The sequence below is a fragment of the Salvelinus alpinus genome, chromosome 16 (genome assembly GCF_045679555.1).
Source record: "Salvelinus alpinus chromosome 16, SLU_Salpinus.1, whole genome shotgun sequence".
Lineage (NCBI taxonomy): Eukaryota > Metazoa > Chordata > Actinopteri > Salmoniformes > Salmonidae > Salvelinus > Salvelinus alpinus.
This window is the reverse complement of record NC_092101.1, coordinates 27,143,314-27,161,293: the sequence shown is the minus strand read 5'-3', so window position 1 is coordinate 27,161,293 and position 17,980 is coordinate 27,143,314. Positions and strand designations below refer to the sequence as shown.

General features: G+C 46.0%; 1 protein-coding gene across 5 annotated transcripts in view; it reads left to right on the top strand.

The window, feature by feature from the left end:
• Window positions 1-17,980, top strand: part of suco (SUN domain containing ossification factor) — a 119,643-nt gene that overhangs the window by 41,108 nt on the left and 60,555 nt on the right. For 4 of the 5 annotated variants that reach the window (XM_071345701.1, XM_071345698.1, XM_071345697.1 and 1 more), the window contains exons 2-10: window positions 8,710-8,839; window positions 9,903-10,001; window positions 10,172-10,530; window positions 14,074-14,251; window positions 15,018-15,147; window positions 16,476-16,600; window positions 16,706-16,773; window positions 17,212-17,319; window positions 17,406-17,511. In XM_071345701.1, the coding sequence (XP_071201802.1) occupies window positions 8,710-8,839; window positions 9,903-10,001; window positions 10,172-10,530; window positions 14,074-14,251; window positions 15,018-15,147; window positions 16,476-16,600; window positions 16,706-16,773; window positions 17,212-17,319; window positions 17,406-17,511 (1,303 nt within the window). The remainder of the gene's footprint in view (window positions 1-8,709; window positions 8,840-9,902; window positions 10,002-10,171; window positions 10,531-14,073; window positions 14,252-15,017; window positions 15,148-16,475; window positions 16,601-16,705; window positions 16,774-17,211; window positions 17,320-17,405; window positions 17,512-17,980) is intronic. The other variant, XM_071345699.1, reaches the window with a different exon arrangement.

Genomic DNA, 17,980 nt, shown 5'->3' with positions numbered 1-17,980 from the left:
CTTCTACCCACTATAAGCCCCTCATGGTGATGTTACCTCATGGTATTTCTCTGCTGGTTGACGTGCCCAATTCCAAATCAACCCCTGATTGGCTAGGTGGAATTTGTGCCATATTACTCATACCTCTTAGATCTACAGAGCACGGAGTAGAGGGGGTAGGAATAGGGGTTGATGTGGGATGGGACAATATACTCAAACCCACTTGTCACTCTTTCCACGGAGGGTCGAGTGTCTGCGGGTTTTCGCTCCACCCTTGTACTTGATTGATTAATTAAACGCAACATGTAATGTGTTGGTCCCATGTTTCATGAGCTGAAATAAAACATCCCGGAAATGTTCAATGTGCACCAAGTGTATTTCTCTCATATTTTGAAAACAAATCTGTTTACAGCCCTGTTAGTGAGCATTTCTCCTTTGGCAAGATCATCTAGCCACCTGACAGGTGTGACATCAAGAAACTGATTAAACAGCATGATCATTACACAGGTGCACCTTGTGCTGTGGACAATAAAAGGCCACTCTAAAATTTGCAGTTGTCACACAACACAATGCCACATGTCTCAAGTTTTGAGGGAGCGTGCAATTGACTGCAAGAATGTTCACCAGAGCTGTTGCCAGAGAATTGAATGTTAATTTCTCTACAATAAGCCACCTCCAACGTCATTTTAGAGAATTTGGCAGTATGTCCAACCGGCATCACAACCGCAGACCACGTGTAACCACGCCAGCCTAGGATCTCCACATCTGGGTTCTTCACCTGTGGGATCGTCTGAGGCGGTTCATGAAACTTTGGGTTTGCACAACCGATGAATTTCTACACTAACTGTCTCAGGGAAGCTCATCTGCATGCTCATCGTCCTCCATCAGGGTCTTGACCTGACTGCAGTTCGGCTTCGTAACCGACTTAGGTGGGCAAATGCTCACCTTCGATGGTTAATGGCACCCTGGAGAAGTGTCCTCTTCACAGATGAATCCCGTTTTCAACTATACTGGGCAGATGGCAGACGTGTGTGGGCGAGCTGTTTCCTGATGTCAACATTGTGAACAGAGCACCCTATGGTGGTGGTGGGGTTATGGTATGGGCAGACATAAGCTACGGACAACGAACACCATTGCATTTTATCGATGGCAATTTGAATGCACAGAGATACCGTGACGAGATCTTGAGGCTCATTGTCGCGTCTTTCATCCATCGCCATCACCTTATGTTTCAGCATGATAATGCACGGCCCCATGTCGCAAGGATCTGTACACAATTCCTTGAAGCTGAAAATGTCCCAGTTCTTCCATGGCCTGCATACTCAACAGACATGTCACCTATTGAGCATGTTTGGGATGCTCTTGATTGACGTGTAGGACACTGTGTTCCAGTTCCCGCCAATATCCAGCAACTTCGCACAGCCAATGAAGAGTGGGGCCACAATCAACAACCTGAACAGCTCTATACGAAGGAGGCAATGTGGTCACACCACATACATACTGACTGGTTTTCAGATTTTTATTTTTTAAAGTTATCTGTGAACAGATGCATTTCTGTATTCCCAGACGTGAAATCCATAGATTACGACTTAATGATTTTATTTCAATTGACTATTTTCCCTATATGAGCTGTTACTCATTTGAAATCTTTGAAATTGCTGAATGTTGCATTTTTTTGTTTGTTTAGTGTAGTAAGGAACTCCTGTCACCTGGTTGTCTAGATCTTAATTGAACGGGGAAAACAAAAGCCTACAGACACTAGGCCCTCTGTGGAATGAGTTTGACACCCCTGCTCTAACCCATAGGCCTGTCAGCATACAGTATACCCCCACCTCACCACCCCTGGTCGCACATCAACCATTCTCCCACCCTCACGTATGTGACATTTGAAGCAGTACATAGTTCAAAGCTATGGCTCTAAGTTTAGGCTGTATCCACCCTACGGCTCATTATGGTCTGATTTTGTATGCAGCCTCTTACATTACCTACCGACACTGCCATATACAGTCGAAGTTTACATACACCATAGCCAAATATATTTAAACTTAATTTAATCTGAGTAAAAGGTTCCTGTCTTAGGTCAGTTAGGATACCCACTTTATTTTAAGAATGTGAAATGTCAGAATAATAGTTGAGAGTGATTTATTTCAGCTTTTATTTCTTTCATCACTTTCCCAGTGGGTCAGAAGTTTACATACACTCAATTAGTATTTGGTAGCATTGCGTTTAAATTGTTTAACTTAGGTCAAATGTTTCGGGTAGCCTTCCACAAGCTTCCCACAGTAAATTGGGTGGATTTTGGTCCGTTCCTCCTGACCGAGATGGTGTAACTGAGTCAGGTTTGTAGGCCTCCTTGCTCGCACACACTTTTTCAGTTCTGCCCACAAATGTTCTATGGGATTGAGGTCAGGGCTTTGTGATGGCCAATCCAATACATTGACTTTGTTGTCCTTAAGCCATATTGCCACAACTTTGGAAGTATGCTTGGGGTCATTGTCCATTTGGAAGACCCATTTGCGACCAAGCTTTAACTTCCTGACTGATGTTGCTTCAATATATCCTCATAATTTTCCCTCATGATGCCATATATTTTGTGAAGTGCACCAGTCCCTCCTGCAGCAAAGCACCCCCACAACGTGATGCGGCCAACCCTGTGCTTCACGGTTGGGATGGTGTTCTTCGGCTTGCAAGCCTCCCCCTTTTTCCTCCAAACATAACGATGGTCATTATTAACAAACTGATGTTCAGTTTGATGTTACTGATGGTCAGTTTGTTAACAAGAAATTTGTGGAGGGGTTGAAAAATGAGTTTTAATCACTCCAGCCTAAGTGTATGTAAACTTCTGACTTCAACTGTATCATCTCTGACTATGGGGCCGTCGGGTTAGAGCTGGAGCTGGATGTTTGTACAAAGTGGTGATGCTGCTATGTGATTAGGCCCTCATTGCAACACCGTCAGCACTGGATGATTAGATGCATGGATCATGTGCTCTGTAGATAAGGAGGATGAGGAAAAGGACATGTATAGTATGGCGTGCGTCAGTCAAGATAAAGAGTGAAATAATCAATCAAATGTATTTATAAAGCCCTTTTTACATCAGCCTATGTCACAAAGTGCTATACAGAAACCCAGCCTAAAACCCCAAACAGCAAGCAATGCAGCTGTAGAAGCACAGTGGCTAGATTTGATTTTAGAAAGGCAGGAACCTAGGAAGAAACTAAGCTCTGAGGGGTGGTCAGTCCTCTTCTGGCTGTGCCGGGTGGAGATTATAACAGTACATGGCCAAGATGTTCAAACGTTCACAGATGACCAGCAGGGTCAAATAAAAATAATAATCACAATGGTTGTAGAGGGTGCAACAGGTCAGCACCGCAGCAGTAAATGTCAATTGGCTTTTCATAGCCGAGCATTCAGAGTTAGAGACAGCAGGTGCGGTGGAGAGAGAGAGTCTCAAACAGCAGGTCCGAGACAAGGTAGCAGGTCCGGTGAACAGGTCAGGGTTCCATAGCCGCAGGCAGAACAGTTGAAACTGGAGCAGCGGCACGACCAGGTGGACTGGGGACAGCAAGGGGTCATCAGGCCAGGTAGTCCTGAGGCATGGTCCCAGGGCTCAGGTCCTCCGGGAAAGAGAATTAGAGGGAGCATACTTAAATTCACACAGGACACCGGATAAGAAAGGATAATTACATCAGATATAACAGACTGGCCCTAGATCACGTCAGTTACTCAACCCACTCAAGTGACGCACCCCTCCTAGGGACGGCATGGAAGAGCACGAGTAAGCTAGTGACTCAGCCCCCGTAATAGGGTCAGAGGCAGATAATCCCAGTGGAGAGAGGGGAACCAGCCAGGCAGACAGCAAGGTCGGTTCGTCGCTCCAGTGCCTTTCCGTTCACCTTCGCACCCCTGGGCCAGACTACACTCAATCATAGGACCTACTGAAGAGATGAGTCTTCAATAAAGACTTAGGGTTGAGAACGAGTCTGCATCTCTCACATGGATAGGCAGACCATTCCATAAAAATTTAGCTCTACAGGAGAAAGCCCTGCCTCCAGTTGTTTGCTTAGACATTCCAGGGGCAATAAGGAGGCCTGCGTCTTGTGACCATAGCGTCCATCTAGGTATGTACGACAAGACCAAATCGGAGAGATAGGTAGGTGCAAGCCCATGTAATGCTTTGTAGGTTAGCAGTAAAACCTTAATCAGCCCTAGCCTTAACAGGAAGCCAGTGTAGGGAAGCTAGCACTGGAGTAATATGATCCAATTTTTTGGTTCTAGTCAAGATTCTAGCAGCCATATTTAGCACTAACTGAAGTTTATTTAGTGCTTTATCCGGGTAGCCGGAAAGTAGAGCATTGCAGTAGTCTAATCTAGAAGTGACAAAAGCATGGATTAGCTTTTCTGCATAATTTTTGGACAAAACGCTTTTGATTTTTGCAATGTTACAAATATGGAAAAAAGCTGTCCTTGAAAATATTCTTGAAGTTGGTCAAAAGAGAGATCAGGGTCCAGAGTAATGCCGAGGTCCTTCATTTTTTTTTTTTTTTTTTTTTTTTGAATTAAAAAGATATTTTTTACAAACAGTCCATTTATATTTTCCAACGGGGCTATACATTTGGGTGAGTTTTTTTCTCTCACCTGAGTAGCCTCGTTTCACTGCCAAATATAAAATGAAACCCATCTAGTGTTCAGCGAAATAACACAATGTCAAATACAGGTAGCCTAGTCAAATAATTAACATCCAATCACATTAAACATTACTCTCGTGCTTGAATTCCACTAACGGTCCATATGTAGCCAAACGTAGCTGCTGCTGATGTTGGTATCTGTACTGATGGCGCAAAAGCCATGACAGGGAGACATAGTGGAGTGGTAACGCGTGTGCAAGTAGTTTCTCCCGACGCCACTTGGGTACACTGCAGCATCCACCGAGAGGCTCTTGCTGCCAAGGGAATGCCTGACCATTTGAAAGATGTTTTGGACACTACAGTGAAAATAGTTAACTTTGTTAAAGCAAGGCCCCTAACTCTCGTGTATTTTCTGCATTATGGAATGATATGAGCAGCGACCATGTAACGCTTTTACAACATACAGAAGTGCACTGGTTATCAAGGGGCAAAGTATTGACACGTTTTTTTAAATTGAGAGACGAGCTTAAAGTTCTCTTTACTGACCATAATTTTCACTTGTCTGACCGCTTGCATGATGACAAGTTTCTCACACAACTGGCCTATCTGGGTGATATTTTTTCTCACCTGAATGATCTGAATCTAGGATTACAGGGACTTTCCGCAACTATATTCAATGTGCGGGACAAAATTGAGGCTATGATTAAGAAGTTGGAGCTGTTTTCTGTCTGCATTAAGAAGGACAACACACAGGTCTTTCCATCATTTTATGATTTTTTTTGTGTGTGAAAATGAGCTGAAGCTTACGGACAATGTCAAATGTGATATAGCGAAGCACCTGAGTGAGTTGGGTGTGCAATTATGCAGGCACTTTCCCAAAGCGGATGACACTGTCGTGTCATTTGGCTATACCCGGATTAAGTGATATGACATGCTATTCTATAAAATAATTTCTCTGTAATTAATATTACCTGATTTAAGCTAATCAGGTAAATAATTAACTAGAAAGTCGGGGCACCACGAAATAATGTTTATAGAGCTGTTATCTTCTACTCTTAAAGACCTGGTGAACTTTTACATCAATAGCAGTCAATATTCAATCGTCACCTTGTTTCAGTCTCATCTGAAAGTTGTAGATTCTTGGTTATCATCACGAACCCTGGCTAACAAGTTGAATCAGCAATACAAAATTTGGTTTATTTATTTACTAAATACCTAACTAATCACACAGAATGCAAATTATGTCATAAAGAAAACGTCCCTGGTGGACGGAGCCTACATGACGGCTGGCTACACAAAGGAAAGGGGGTTGGGTTTGAGTGAAAAAGCGGGAAGACTGAGGAACAAAGGGAGAAGCTATGCTAGCGCAAATACAGTATCTTATGCATTCTAAATTACCTCCCATTTGGAAAAGGAAAATGCAATAAATATTTACTCTGAGCTGCGCTTCAATAGGTTGGTCGTAGATGGAAGGCCGTGTTGCCCAACAGAGATCTTCCTTGTCCTTTGAAGAGTGTCTCTGGTGGTAAACTGGATACGTTGTAGTATCGTCGTTGTGTGGTAGACTGGATACGTCGTCCGTCCTTTCCTAGCCCACGTTTACAGCTGCTGTTGCTAACTCAACGGCTAGGATGTCTCACTTCTTTAGTGAATAAGAGTTTGAAGTTCATACCATTCGCAACCAAAGCTCATGCTGAGGTTGGCTTAGTACTGTAGTTGACATGTTAGGACGACGGTCCATACGTTAAAAGTACTATCGTCCTCGGAACAGAAAGTTACATTTTCGTCAAGGGCTTTATATAGGAGGGGAGAGAAGGGCGTGTTTCATAGTTTATAACCAATGTCTCTTCACATGGGCGGGCCACTGAGTGAGCAGAGCTTTAACCTTATGAAAACCCAATTCTCTCATTTGGAAGCTAAAATTACATTTAATCTTTTCACAAATAGTTTAATATTTAAACATTTAAATTGCACAACAATTCCATGTGAATGATAACTAGAATGTGTAGAATTGCCAAGATACAGTTTATGTCGTCCTGTCATCAGTCATGTCTCAGACGCCAACTGATCTGGCATCATATTCATTGAGTACCAATGCATATTTTCAACTGGTTGGATTACCGAAATATGGTTCCTTTCCACCCACCTTTTGATGTTCCCAGACTCTCTATGTTTAACAAAGGCTATTCAAGAGTCCTTCGGTAGAGTCAAGAGAGGAAAGGGAGAAAGGTATTTATGGGGGGTCCTAAACCTTACCCACAGGCCAACGTCATGACAACATAAACAACTGGATTATCCCTTTCATGCCCTGCCTCCAGTCCACTTACCAATATCTGAACAAGAGAGCCTCATTGAAATTGCAACAAGCGGTTCTGTGAAAATTGAATTTAATCAGAAGCCACTGCCAGATTTCTGGATTGGGCTGCACTCGGAGTATCCTGCCTTGGCAAATCGCGCTGTTAAGACACCGAGGCCCTTTGCTACCACGTACGGGCCGAGAAGAGTGGATTCTCGGCCCTCACAAGCATGAAAATTAAATACAGGCACAGACTGTGTATGGAAAATGATTTAAGACAGACTCTCCAATACAACCCAACATTGCAGAGTTATGTGCATCCTTTCAAGCACACCCTCTCATTAACCTGTGGTGAGTTATTCACAGTTTTTGATGAACAAATAAGGTTTTATATTTACGATGATTAAATAAAGAGCAAAATTATTGATTATTATTATTTGTGCCTTGGTCCTATAAGAGCTCTTTGTCACTTCCCATGAGCCGGTTTGTGACAAACAGTTACACACACACAATACTAAATGTATTGTGTGTGGCAGGCTTAGAATGATGGGTACGCAGCTGGAGGTTGAATGTTTGAAGGGGTACGGGACTATAAAGAGTTTGGGAACCACTGGTCTAGAAGATCAGAGTCCTTAACTTCACCATGGTAAACAACACACATTCACCTTTCTCAGGATCCTCTCAAGTCCTGCCATCAAACTAATAGGATAAAACATAGTCCAGATTGTGTGTGGCCTGACAGTGATGTCAAGGTGAAGCTCTCAGGTTTCAGAGCAAGGGGCGTGTGTGTGAGGTGACAATTGCAGCGTCCAGCTGTTATTTAGATTCATACTGGGCTTCAGAGGCCAGGCCCGAGGGGAAAGTACATTGTGTAAAAAACATTTAATTAAAGTGTGTGTGAAGCTGAACATTGTGGACATGTTCAGGCAGGCCCCACGCTCATTGAGCCCTAAACACACACACACACACCCCAGGGACCCTCCCTCCTCTCCCGCCACATCACCTCGGCCTTTACCCCTCTGATCAGATAAACACAAAAAGACCCTGCTCTACTTCTCTTTTTTTTCTCCTGTTTATCTCGATGTTGTGCTCTTATGCAATATTAGACCTTTCCAGACTTTCTCTCTAGTACTAAGACCAAAAGGAATCCAGTGGCAGAGATGGCATCGGCAGGGCAGTTCTACAGTAGTTTGGTTCAGTGTCCAGCAAGCCCAGTCCTGTTCCTTTAAGGCAGCGGTGGCAAAGTTGGGGGACTTTGCAAAGCTGTCATCAAGGGTGGCTACTTTGAAGAATATCAAATATATTTGAACACTTTTTAAAATGTGGTTACTACACTATTCCTTGTGTGTTATTTAATAGTTTTGATGTCTTCACTATTATTCTATAATGTAGAAAATAGTAAAAATAAAGAAAACCCCTGGAATGACTAAGTGTCAACTTTTGACTGTATGTATAATAATTTTTCCACGCACGACAGCGTTGGTACCCCAGCTGTATTGTTCATTGTGTGTTACTGAGCCTGTCTCTATCTTCCAGGTACCCCAGCTGTATTGTTCATTGTGTGTTACTGAGCCTGTCTCTATCTTCCAGGTACCCCAGCTGTATTGTTCATTGTGTGTTACTGAGCCTGTCTCTATCTTCCAGGTACCCCAGCTGTATTGTTCATTGTGTGTTACTGAGCCTGTCTCTATCTTCCAGGTACCCCAGCTGTATTGTTCATTGTGTGTTACTGAGCCTGTCTCTATCTTCCAGGTACCCCAGCTGTATTGTTCATTGTGTGTTACTGAGCCTGTCTCTATCTTCCAGGTACCCCAGAAGTCATGTGTGGTGTTCAGAGCACAACTCGTCAGGTCCAGGTGTGTCTAGTGGAGACAGCAGCCCCCCAGAGCATCTTCACGACCATGAGCATGCACAGTACCACAGGACGGACCACAAGGTGAGGAGTTGTCTAAAGCACAAGCAGACTGAACCACCAGGCTAATAATCCACTACTACACCTGGAATCAGTTACTATGGGGTTTCAGCCAGAAAGGATCATGATCAGACCTGAGTTAACTAATTGTTTGCACGGTGACCCACCTAAAGCGTTTATTTTCCTCTGACCTACCAGTTCAACAAAGCCATGAGTGTGAATGTGTTAAGGGAGGGGGGGGTGGTTGTGTAGTCCTATATGTGGGGTCATACATGACCTCCGGTGAAAGACAGAGGAGGTAAGGCCGTAATGAGTTTGGGATTTGTCCTGGGGAGTGGAGGGGAGGTGTGTGTGTGTTCCTGACCTCTGGCTAGAGGTGAGCGGGGTGGTATTTGGCTGAAGAGTTATGCAAAACTTAACATTGGTGGTTGTTGTGCATTAGATTGTTGACTAGACCTCCTCCCAGCCCCCATCTCTGGCCCCTAGGCTGAGAGCAGGTCTGCTTGACCGGCCATGGTGTCTTCCTGAGACTATGATAATGGTAATGTATCTAGGCCCGGACCAGGTCAGACCAGGGGCAGGCCACAGTTCACTCAGCTTTCCCCCAGACCCCACTAGGCCTCACTCAGACTTTGTTTTGACAGTATTAGCCAAATACAGACTAATCCCTCTTACTGTCTCAGCCCATATCCACACACAACTCTGAACTAGGGGGCTGAGGGAGAGGGGTGGGGGGCTATGTTAACACATATTTAGTCCTCCGTGGGCATGTAAGTACAAGCCTGCTGGTATACTGTCAATGTACACATGGCAAACACGCCTGTCTGTACTGTCGGAGCCGTGCTGTCAGTCCCTTATAGAACAGACTTTTGTTCTGTCCCTCGGTCTAACAAAGAACTGTTTCTCAGCCTGAGACGCTCACTCATTCTCCTGTTTGTGGTGTTCTTCTATCATTCTGTCATGTCTTCCGGCAAAAGAGGCTAGCCTACTTCAGTTTACCATAGTTTCTGTAGAATTAAAACTTCCTATTCGAAGTGTGTCTGTGTGTGCGCCATGTTCTAACGGCGCGTGTGCGCCTGTTCCCCAGATGGAGTCGCCGAGGACACACACACACTCCTCCTACGACATGGGACTGGAGACGGAGAGGGCTGCACTAGAGGAGCCCAACACACACAACACTGAACAGGTAACAGACACACACACACACACACACACACACACACACACACACACACACACACACACACACACACACACACACACACACACACACACACACACACACACACACACACACACACACACACACACACACCGACACTGACAGAGAATTGAACTGGTGTGTGTGTTTTCCAGACTGTGAATCAGGAGGAGCCTGTAGTGGTAGAGGTCTGGTCAGCCCCAGAACCACACGCTGATCCTGAACCCCCCGCTGCTGCTGCTGCTGAGCCACGCACACAAATGACACAGCCTCACACACACACCCACCCAGAGCCCGATACACAACTCCCTCCCCTCCAGGACCAGGCAACTCTACCCTCCTCCACCCCATCGCCCAGCGATGACCTAGCCCAGGACCAAGCCTCCACAGACCCCCCAGCCCCGGCCGAGACCCGCAGTGATGCCCTGGCAGAACCCAGCCCAGCCCCGGCCACAGAAGACCCCCAACACACACCTACCTCTACCTCTCACACCCCTGCTCCAGCCCCAGCCAGGTAAGCTGCTTCATTCTATAGCTAGATGACTCCTGATATCTCCAAGAGTGAGGAGTATCATTTGTCTTAATCTGTTTTTGTCTAGTACTTTCTTTTTGCTAGCTAGGGCCACCTACTTTAAGTGCTCCCGGTCTTCCTAATAGCCCACTTGGTGTGTGTGAACTGCTGACTGCTCATAACTTGAAGATAGTTGTTGACACATCAACCAGGATTAAGGGGCAGAAAGGCTCCACATCGCTCGCTCACTTGAATATCTTCCCTAGTTACTTTTCAGATCAAATTTTGCTCTTTTGTAGCTTTGGCAACTATGTGTGTGTATTCTATCTCAGTTCGCTCCTCTCCATGTAGGCTTTAAAGACGCTCCCCAAACCTTGGCTGCAACCCAACTAATTTAGTGTACCCTGCGAGAACAATGTGGAATTCCTGGTCTCCGGCAGCATTTTGGAACTTCCGAGTTCATCTCAGCCTATGCTGCCCTGACGAAGACCCAGACGAAGACATGGATTACCCCAGAGAAGACTGCTACTCCAGCTGCTCTCCATCCGACTACGTTTTCTCTCATAGTCCAAGAGCATCTGGTCGTTGCGGTGGTGGCACAGGGCTATTTTCTCCCTCTCTCACCTGTCCATCTCCTCATTTGAATTCCATGCTGTCACTGTCACTTGTCCACTCAAGCTTAACATTGTCATCTATCACCTGCCAGGTGCCATTAGGGAGTTCTTCAATGAGTTTGACACCTTGACAAGCTCATTGCCTGACGATGGCTCACCACTCTTCGTACTTGGTGACTTCAACCTCCTGACGTCTGCCTTTGATTCACTTCTTTAAAACTCTTTCATTCCCCTCCTTGCCTGTTTTGACCTCACCCTTTCCCAGTCCCCTCCCACTCACAAGGCAGGCAATACGCTTGACATCTTTATTAGAGGCTGTTTGCCTACTAGTCTCACTGTAACCCCTCCAGGTCTCTGATCACTACTTTGTTTCCTTTTCTGTGTCCCTTTCCTCCAACCTTGACCATCTGGGTAGGGGCTGAGTGGTTATGCGCCATCGCAATCTTTACTCTCTCTCTCCCACTCCTCTCTCCTCTTCTATCCTATCATCTCTACCTTCTGATAATTCCTTCTCCCTCCTGTCTCCTGACCCTACTATCCTCCCTTTCTGCATCTTATGACTCGTATTGTCCACTTTCCCCCCGGCCGGCTCGGCTCTCCCCTCCTGCTTCGTGGCTGAGTAACTCATTGCGAGCTTACAGGGCTGCGGCCAGCTGAGCGAAAACTTTCGGAGGACCTATTGTCCTTTCACTCCCTCCTCTCTACCTTCTCTTCCTCTGTGTCTACTGATAAAGCCACTTTCTATCACTCTAAATGTCAAGCTTCTGCCTTCTCCTCCCTCCTTAATCCTCCTCCCTCCTCCCTCTCTGCGGACGACTTTGTCAACCACTTTGAAAAGGTTGACAACATTTGCTGCTCATTCACTCAGCCTATTGAGTCCACTGGTCCCACTACCCTACGCCTTGATCACCTTCTCCCCTCTCTCTGCAGAGGAAATCTTGTGACTAGTGAGGTCTGGCCACCCGACAACTTTCCTGCTCAACCCCATCCCCTTCTCCAGACCATCTCTGGAGACCTTCTCCCATTCCTCACTTCCCTCGTCAACTCATCCCTGACCACTGGCTGCATTCCCTTGCCTACAAAATGGCCCGAGTCGCTCCCCTCCTCAAGAAGAACACACTTTGACGTCAAAACCTACAGACCGGTATCACTTCATGATTTTCTTTCCAAAACACTTGAGCATGTTGTCTCTGACCAACTGTCTCATGATCTCTCTCAGAACGATCTTTCTTGACCCTAACCAGTCAGGCTTGAAGACGGGTCACTCAACCAAGACTGTTCTTCTCTGTGTCAGAGGCTCTCAGCACTGCCAAAACTGACTCGCTCTCTTCTGTTCTCATCCTCCTAAATCTATCCGCTGCCTTCGACACTGTGAACCATCAGATCCTCCTCTCCACCCTCAGGGCTGGGCGTCTCAGGCTCTGCACACTCTTGGATTGCATCCTACCAGGCAGGCTGCTCCTACCAGGTGACATGGAGAGGATCTGTGTCTGCACCACGTAGTCTCCTCACTACTGGTGTTTCCCAGGTCTCTTGGTCCTTTCCTCTTCTCTCTACACCAAGTCCCTCGGTTCTGTCATATCATCACATGGTCTCTTCTATCATTGCTATGCGGATGACACTCACCTACTTTTCGGCTTCCCCCTTCTGACACCCAGGTGGCAACATGCATCTCTGCAAGCCTGGCAGTTATCTCCGCTTGGATGTCGGTCCACCACCCCAAGCTCAACCTTGACCAGACGGAGCTGCTCTTCCTCCCGGGGAAGGGATGCCTGCTCCTTGAACTCTCCATCACTTTTGACAACTCCACGGTGTCCTCATCAAAGCAGTGACTCGCTCCTGCAGGTTCATGCTCTACAACATCCGTAGAGTACGACCGTACCTCACACAGGAAGCGGCGCAAGTCCTAATCCAGGCACTTGTCATCTCCCGCCTGGAATACTGCAACTCACTGTTGGCTGGGCTCCGCTTGTGCCATCAAACCCCTGCAACGTATCCAGAACACTGCATCTCGCCTGCTGTTCTACCTTCCCAAGTTTTCCATGTCACCCCGCTCCTCCCATGTCACCCCGCTCCTCCCATATCACCCCGCTCCTCCCATGTCACCCCGCTCCTCCCATGTCACCCCGCTCCTCACACTCCACTGGCTTCCAGTAGAAGCTCACATTCACTACAAGACCATGGTACTTACCTACAGAGCAGCAAGAGGAACTGCACCTCCCTACCTTCAGGCTCTGCTCAAACCCTACACCCCAACCCGAGCACTCCGTTCTGCCACCTCTGGCCTTTTGGCACTATGGGAGGGTAGCAGAGTCCCTGCACATCTTCTGAAAGCACCTGAAACTCTACCTCTTCAAAGAGTATCATAAATAATCCCCCTGCACTCCCCTTGCACCCTCTCCTCAAAAAGCATTTAGTGAACGAACACTCGCACTTAACTCTTTTCCCCTTTACTAGCACTGACTTTGCTGAGAGTACATTTTTCTTCAATAAAGTAGCTTACTCTGACTGTGATATGTGGTTGTCCCACTATCTATCTTAAGATGAGTGCACTGCTAAATTACTAAAATGAGAAATGTGAATTGTACGTATGATGTATATGAGATGTTATTTCTGTTACTATAGCAGAATTATGGGTCCACGACAATTTCCTCTTTGGTATAAAGTATTTATCATATCGTAAGAGGTGGTGTCATTAGTCAACCTCTGATGTACATCCAGTTATTTAACTGATATTCCCTTGAAGCTGAAATAGTTTTTTGTTGAGTTTTTCACGTAATTATTATTTATTTTTCAAATGTAAATGCCCCTTTTATACACGGTAGGAATGTTATTGAAAGAAAATACTGTGGCTCCAGATTGTTTCTCCTTTCATCCCCTCTAACCCCCTCTCTTCTGTCCTCCACTCGCATTCTTTCTCTCTCCCCCATAGTGGTGATGCTGACCCAGTAGAGAGCCAGTCAGAGCAGGATCAAATTCAGGCTGGTTCTGATGCTGATGTCCAAGCATCTGTCAGCCCAGAGGACCCAGACCAGGACCAAGGTCTACCAGAGCTGGACCAGGGGGGAAACACCTCCCACAGGCACCAAGACACTGACCAAGACCAGCAGGTGAGAGGGAGTCCCACAACCTATTCCTCAGTGTTAGAGAGTAGACCGTTAGTTGTGCCACTGACTGTAAACGTAATGGGGAGTGTAGAGGTTTGCGTGTGAACATTTGGGGGGAGGAGCTACACACAGCTTGGCTGCTAATTCTGCAAAAAGCTGCTTCATTAATGTTTCATTCAGTAAAGGAACCCTCTGCTCCCTCTGCCTTTCTCTTACTGGGAGGAGGGATGGAGGGAGTGAATGGAAGAAGAGGGTCAGCCTTTGTTTGTAGATGATGATGAATTAAAAGCCCTGTCCAGTATTGGTACAGAGCTGTTCTGTTCTCCAACTACATTGGCTGCAGACAGACAGAGCTGAACCGGATTGGCCTGTATCTGTGTGTTAATGAAGAGGCTTTGCCATTTGGTGGCTTTGTCGACCGTTCTGGGGTCTTATCAAGTGATTATGTAATATATAAATTACAGCTCACTGGACGTGTCTGTATGACCTGTCTGTATGACCTGTCTGTATGACCTGTCTGTATGATGTGTCTGTATGACGTGTCTGTATGACGTGTCTGTATGACGTGTCTGTATGACGTGTCTGTATGACCTGTCTGTATGACGTGTCTGTATGACGTGTCTGTATAACGTGTCTGTATGACCTGTCTGTATGACGTGTCTGTATGACGTGTCTGTATAACGTGTCTGTATAACGTGTCTGTATAACGTGTCTGTATGACCTGTCTGTATGACGTGTCTGTATAACGTGTCTCTCTATACCTGTCAAGGCAGTGGATCAGGCAGTGGATGCCAGTGATGCCAGCGCTATTGAGACGGATCCCTCAGTGCCGAGTAAGGAGGACATCCCAACCTTCGACGAGTGGAAGAAACAAGTCATGGAGGTGGAGAAAGAGAAGAGTAAGAAACACACAGGGACACGTTCCCCTCATTAATCTCATGTTCAGGAGAAGCTCAGTGACCATGAAGAAGGCATGATGGTCGCAACAGTCATTTTTCATACAAACGAGTGCAGAGACCTCAAATCTCTTTCCTCCTTTCAACTCCTTCCCTCCATCTTCCTCCTTCCCTCATAGTTTCTCTCCCTTGCCTTTCATTCTTGAATCTCTTCCCTCTGAATGAGGGCAGTATGGGTACTGGACCATGTGTGAGTGTCGTCACCCTCCTCTGAGGCAGCACTCTTTCTCCACCGTCATGAATGGCCCGGTCTACTGGAGCAGAAGGACACAGACCAACAGACATGCATGAGTTCACACACACTCTTGAACTCCATGCCACATGCACTGCACACACACACTTCCAGATTGCGTACAGTACCCTCACACTCTTAGATCATAGACAGCGTGGCAGGGTCAGTTAACCCATTGTGTTGTTATCCGCTGAGCTAGAAACTGGACCTTGTGTAGATCTCCTGTCCTCAGCGTCACCACACCACATTTATAAACAGATGGCGTGACGGTGGCAATTGTGTACTACGTCATCCATTTCATATGATATGTTTTATTTTATTTTGTAATTCGTACAATATGTTACGGATTTGGAAGTGTTTGAGGTCCCGGACTGCATCTTTCTCTCACACACACACACGCACACACACACGGTTAGTTCTATCCTCGTGGGGACCTAAAATGAATTTCCATTCAAAATTCTATTTTCCCTAACCTAACTCCTAAACCTAACCACTAACCCCTTAAAGGCTCTGCGTGGTCAATCTGACTTCTGAAGAGGCCGTACAGCATTTACTCCATGTAGCCTCCGCAGACGTCTGGGTTTCATCCTTATTGCGCTGAGCAGAGCTGTTGTCAATGAAGTGAGTTTGTGTTTATACAAGACGTACCACACCCACCTGCCGTCAACCAATCATGTCAATGTGGAGTTATACGGAGCCCTCCACATAGTTAAAACAATTGAGAGGAGCACAGCAATGCGGTAGGGAGCTTGATTTGGCCTCTGCATGCCTCCAGAAGCTCGGCAATTGCGTCACACCCTCCATATGAAGTCTCCGACCACATTTTCGGGTCGAGCATAAATTGGGTTTTACCCTAATAGTAACCCTAAACTTAACCCCTAAGCTTAAAATAGCCTTTGTTGACATGGGAAATGTCCCCACAAGGGAGAATTTTCCTTTTTTTATTATCCTTGTGGGGACTTTTGGGGTATTTTAGGTCCCCTCAAGGATAGAAGAACCAACCCACACACACACCTCCTAACCCTCCTGTCTTCTCCAGCTCTGTCCCTCCATACCTCTTCAAGTGGAAGCACCCCTGTGAAGAAGGTGCAGAAGAACTTTAAAAACAACTATGCTTCTGTGGAGTGTGGAGCTAAGATACTGTCAGCTAACACAGAGGCCAAGGTAACACACAAGTCTTTATGTTCTTAGAATAGTAAGAACCAGTCCATTGACTCATTATGTGTCTCATATTTGCCATTTTTGTTCTCTCTATCCTCTGGTTTCCAGAGTACATCTGCCATCCTCATGGAGAATATGGACCTGTACATGCTGAACCCCTGCAGCATTAAGATCTGGTGAGTCACACACACATTCGAGGAGCGTGTCTATGCTTGCTGATGCAGGAGACGTTGTCACTTTTGCTTCAGTTAACATTGTGCAAGAGGGATACACAGTTCGAAACAATCATGAGAATAAATAATTAAAGATGTCAGATTTTCAATCTACTCATCTCTCGTTGTTTAATTTTGGACAGTTTGCCCTTCCTCCTCTCTCTCCTGGTCCTGGCTGCTCTCTGTGGAGCTGCAGGGTGACAATGGGTGACTCAGTGTTCTGCTTTGCTGTTTCCTCCAGAAACACTCACGCACGCACACATTGTCCCCTCAGCATGTGTGACCCCAACTGCCAACCATCTGCCCAGGCAGAGGTCAAGGGGAGAGCAGGCAGCTGGAAATGATCTCACATTATCATTCCTCATCTACCTCTATCTTCCTCTTCCCCTTCTCTCTTTCTAGGTTTGTGATAGAGCTTTGTGAGCCCATCCAGGTGAAACAGTTGGACATCGCTAACTTTGAACTGTTCTCCTCCACACCTAAAGACTTCCTGGTCTCCATCAGCGACAGGTACATGCACACCCTTCCCGTTTCTCTCAGGACACACGCACACCTGCCCCTCTGACCACCCCTCTCGTTCTCTTGCTCTCTCTCAGGTATCCCACCAACAAGTGGTTGAAGTTGGGAACGTTCCACGCCCGTGACGAGCGCACCGTCCAGAGCTTCCCATTGGACGAACAGCTCTACGCCAAATACATCAAGGTACAAACTTACACACTCACGCCTACACACACACACACACACACACACACACACACACACACACACACACACACACACTGCAAACACCCATACACACACACTGCAGACACACACACCATTTGAATTCTATGTTCTAAGCCCAGGTAAATTCCTCATGACTTCACAATAGGTTTCCTATGTCATCAACATGAGACTGGCTCCCTACTCAAACCTCACACCATATATGTGATTGTGAGGGTGAAAATGTGGAAGGAAATATTCTGAGGGTGTTGATGTATTTCAGCTACCTTTCCTCCCTACTTCTATGTGTAATAAATACAGTAAAAAAGTATTGGAAAGTGCCTACTATATTGTAGTCTTTCAACTCTACTCCTCCTCGCCATCTTCTCTTATCTAACACTAAGTGTTATTGCATTTATTTATTTAATTATTTGTGTAGTTTAAAATAATATTTTGTGGGAGCTTTTTT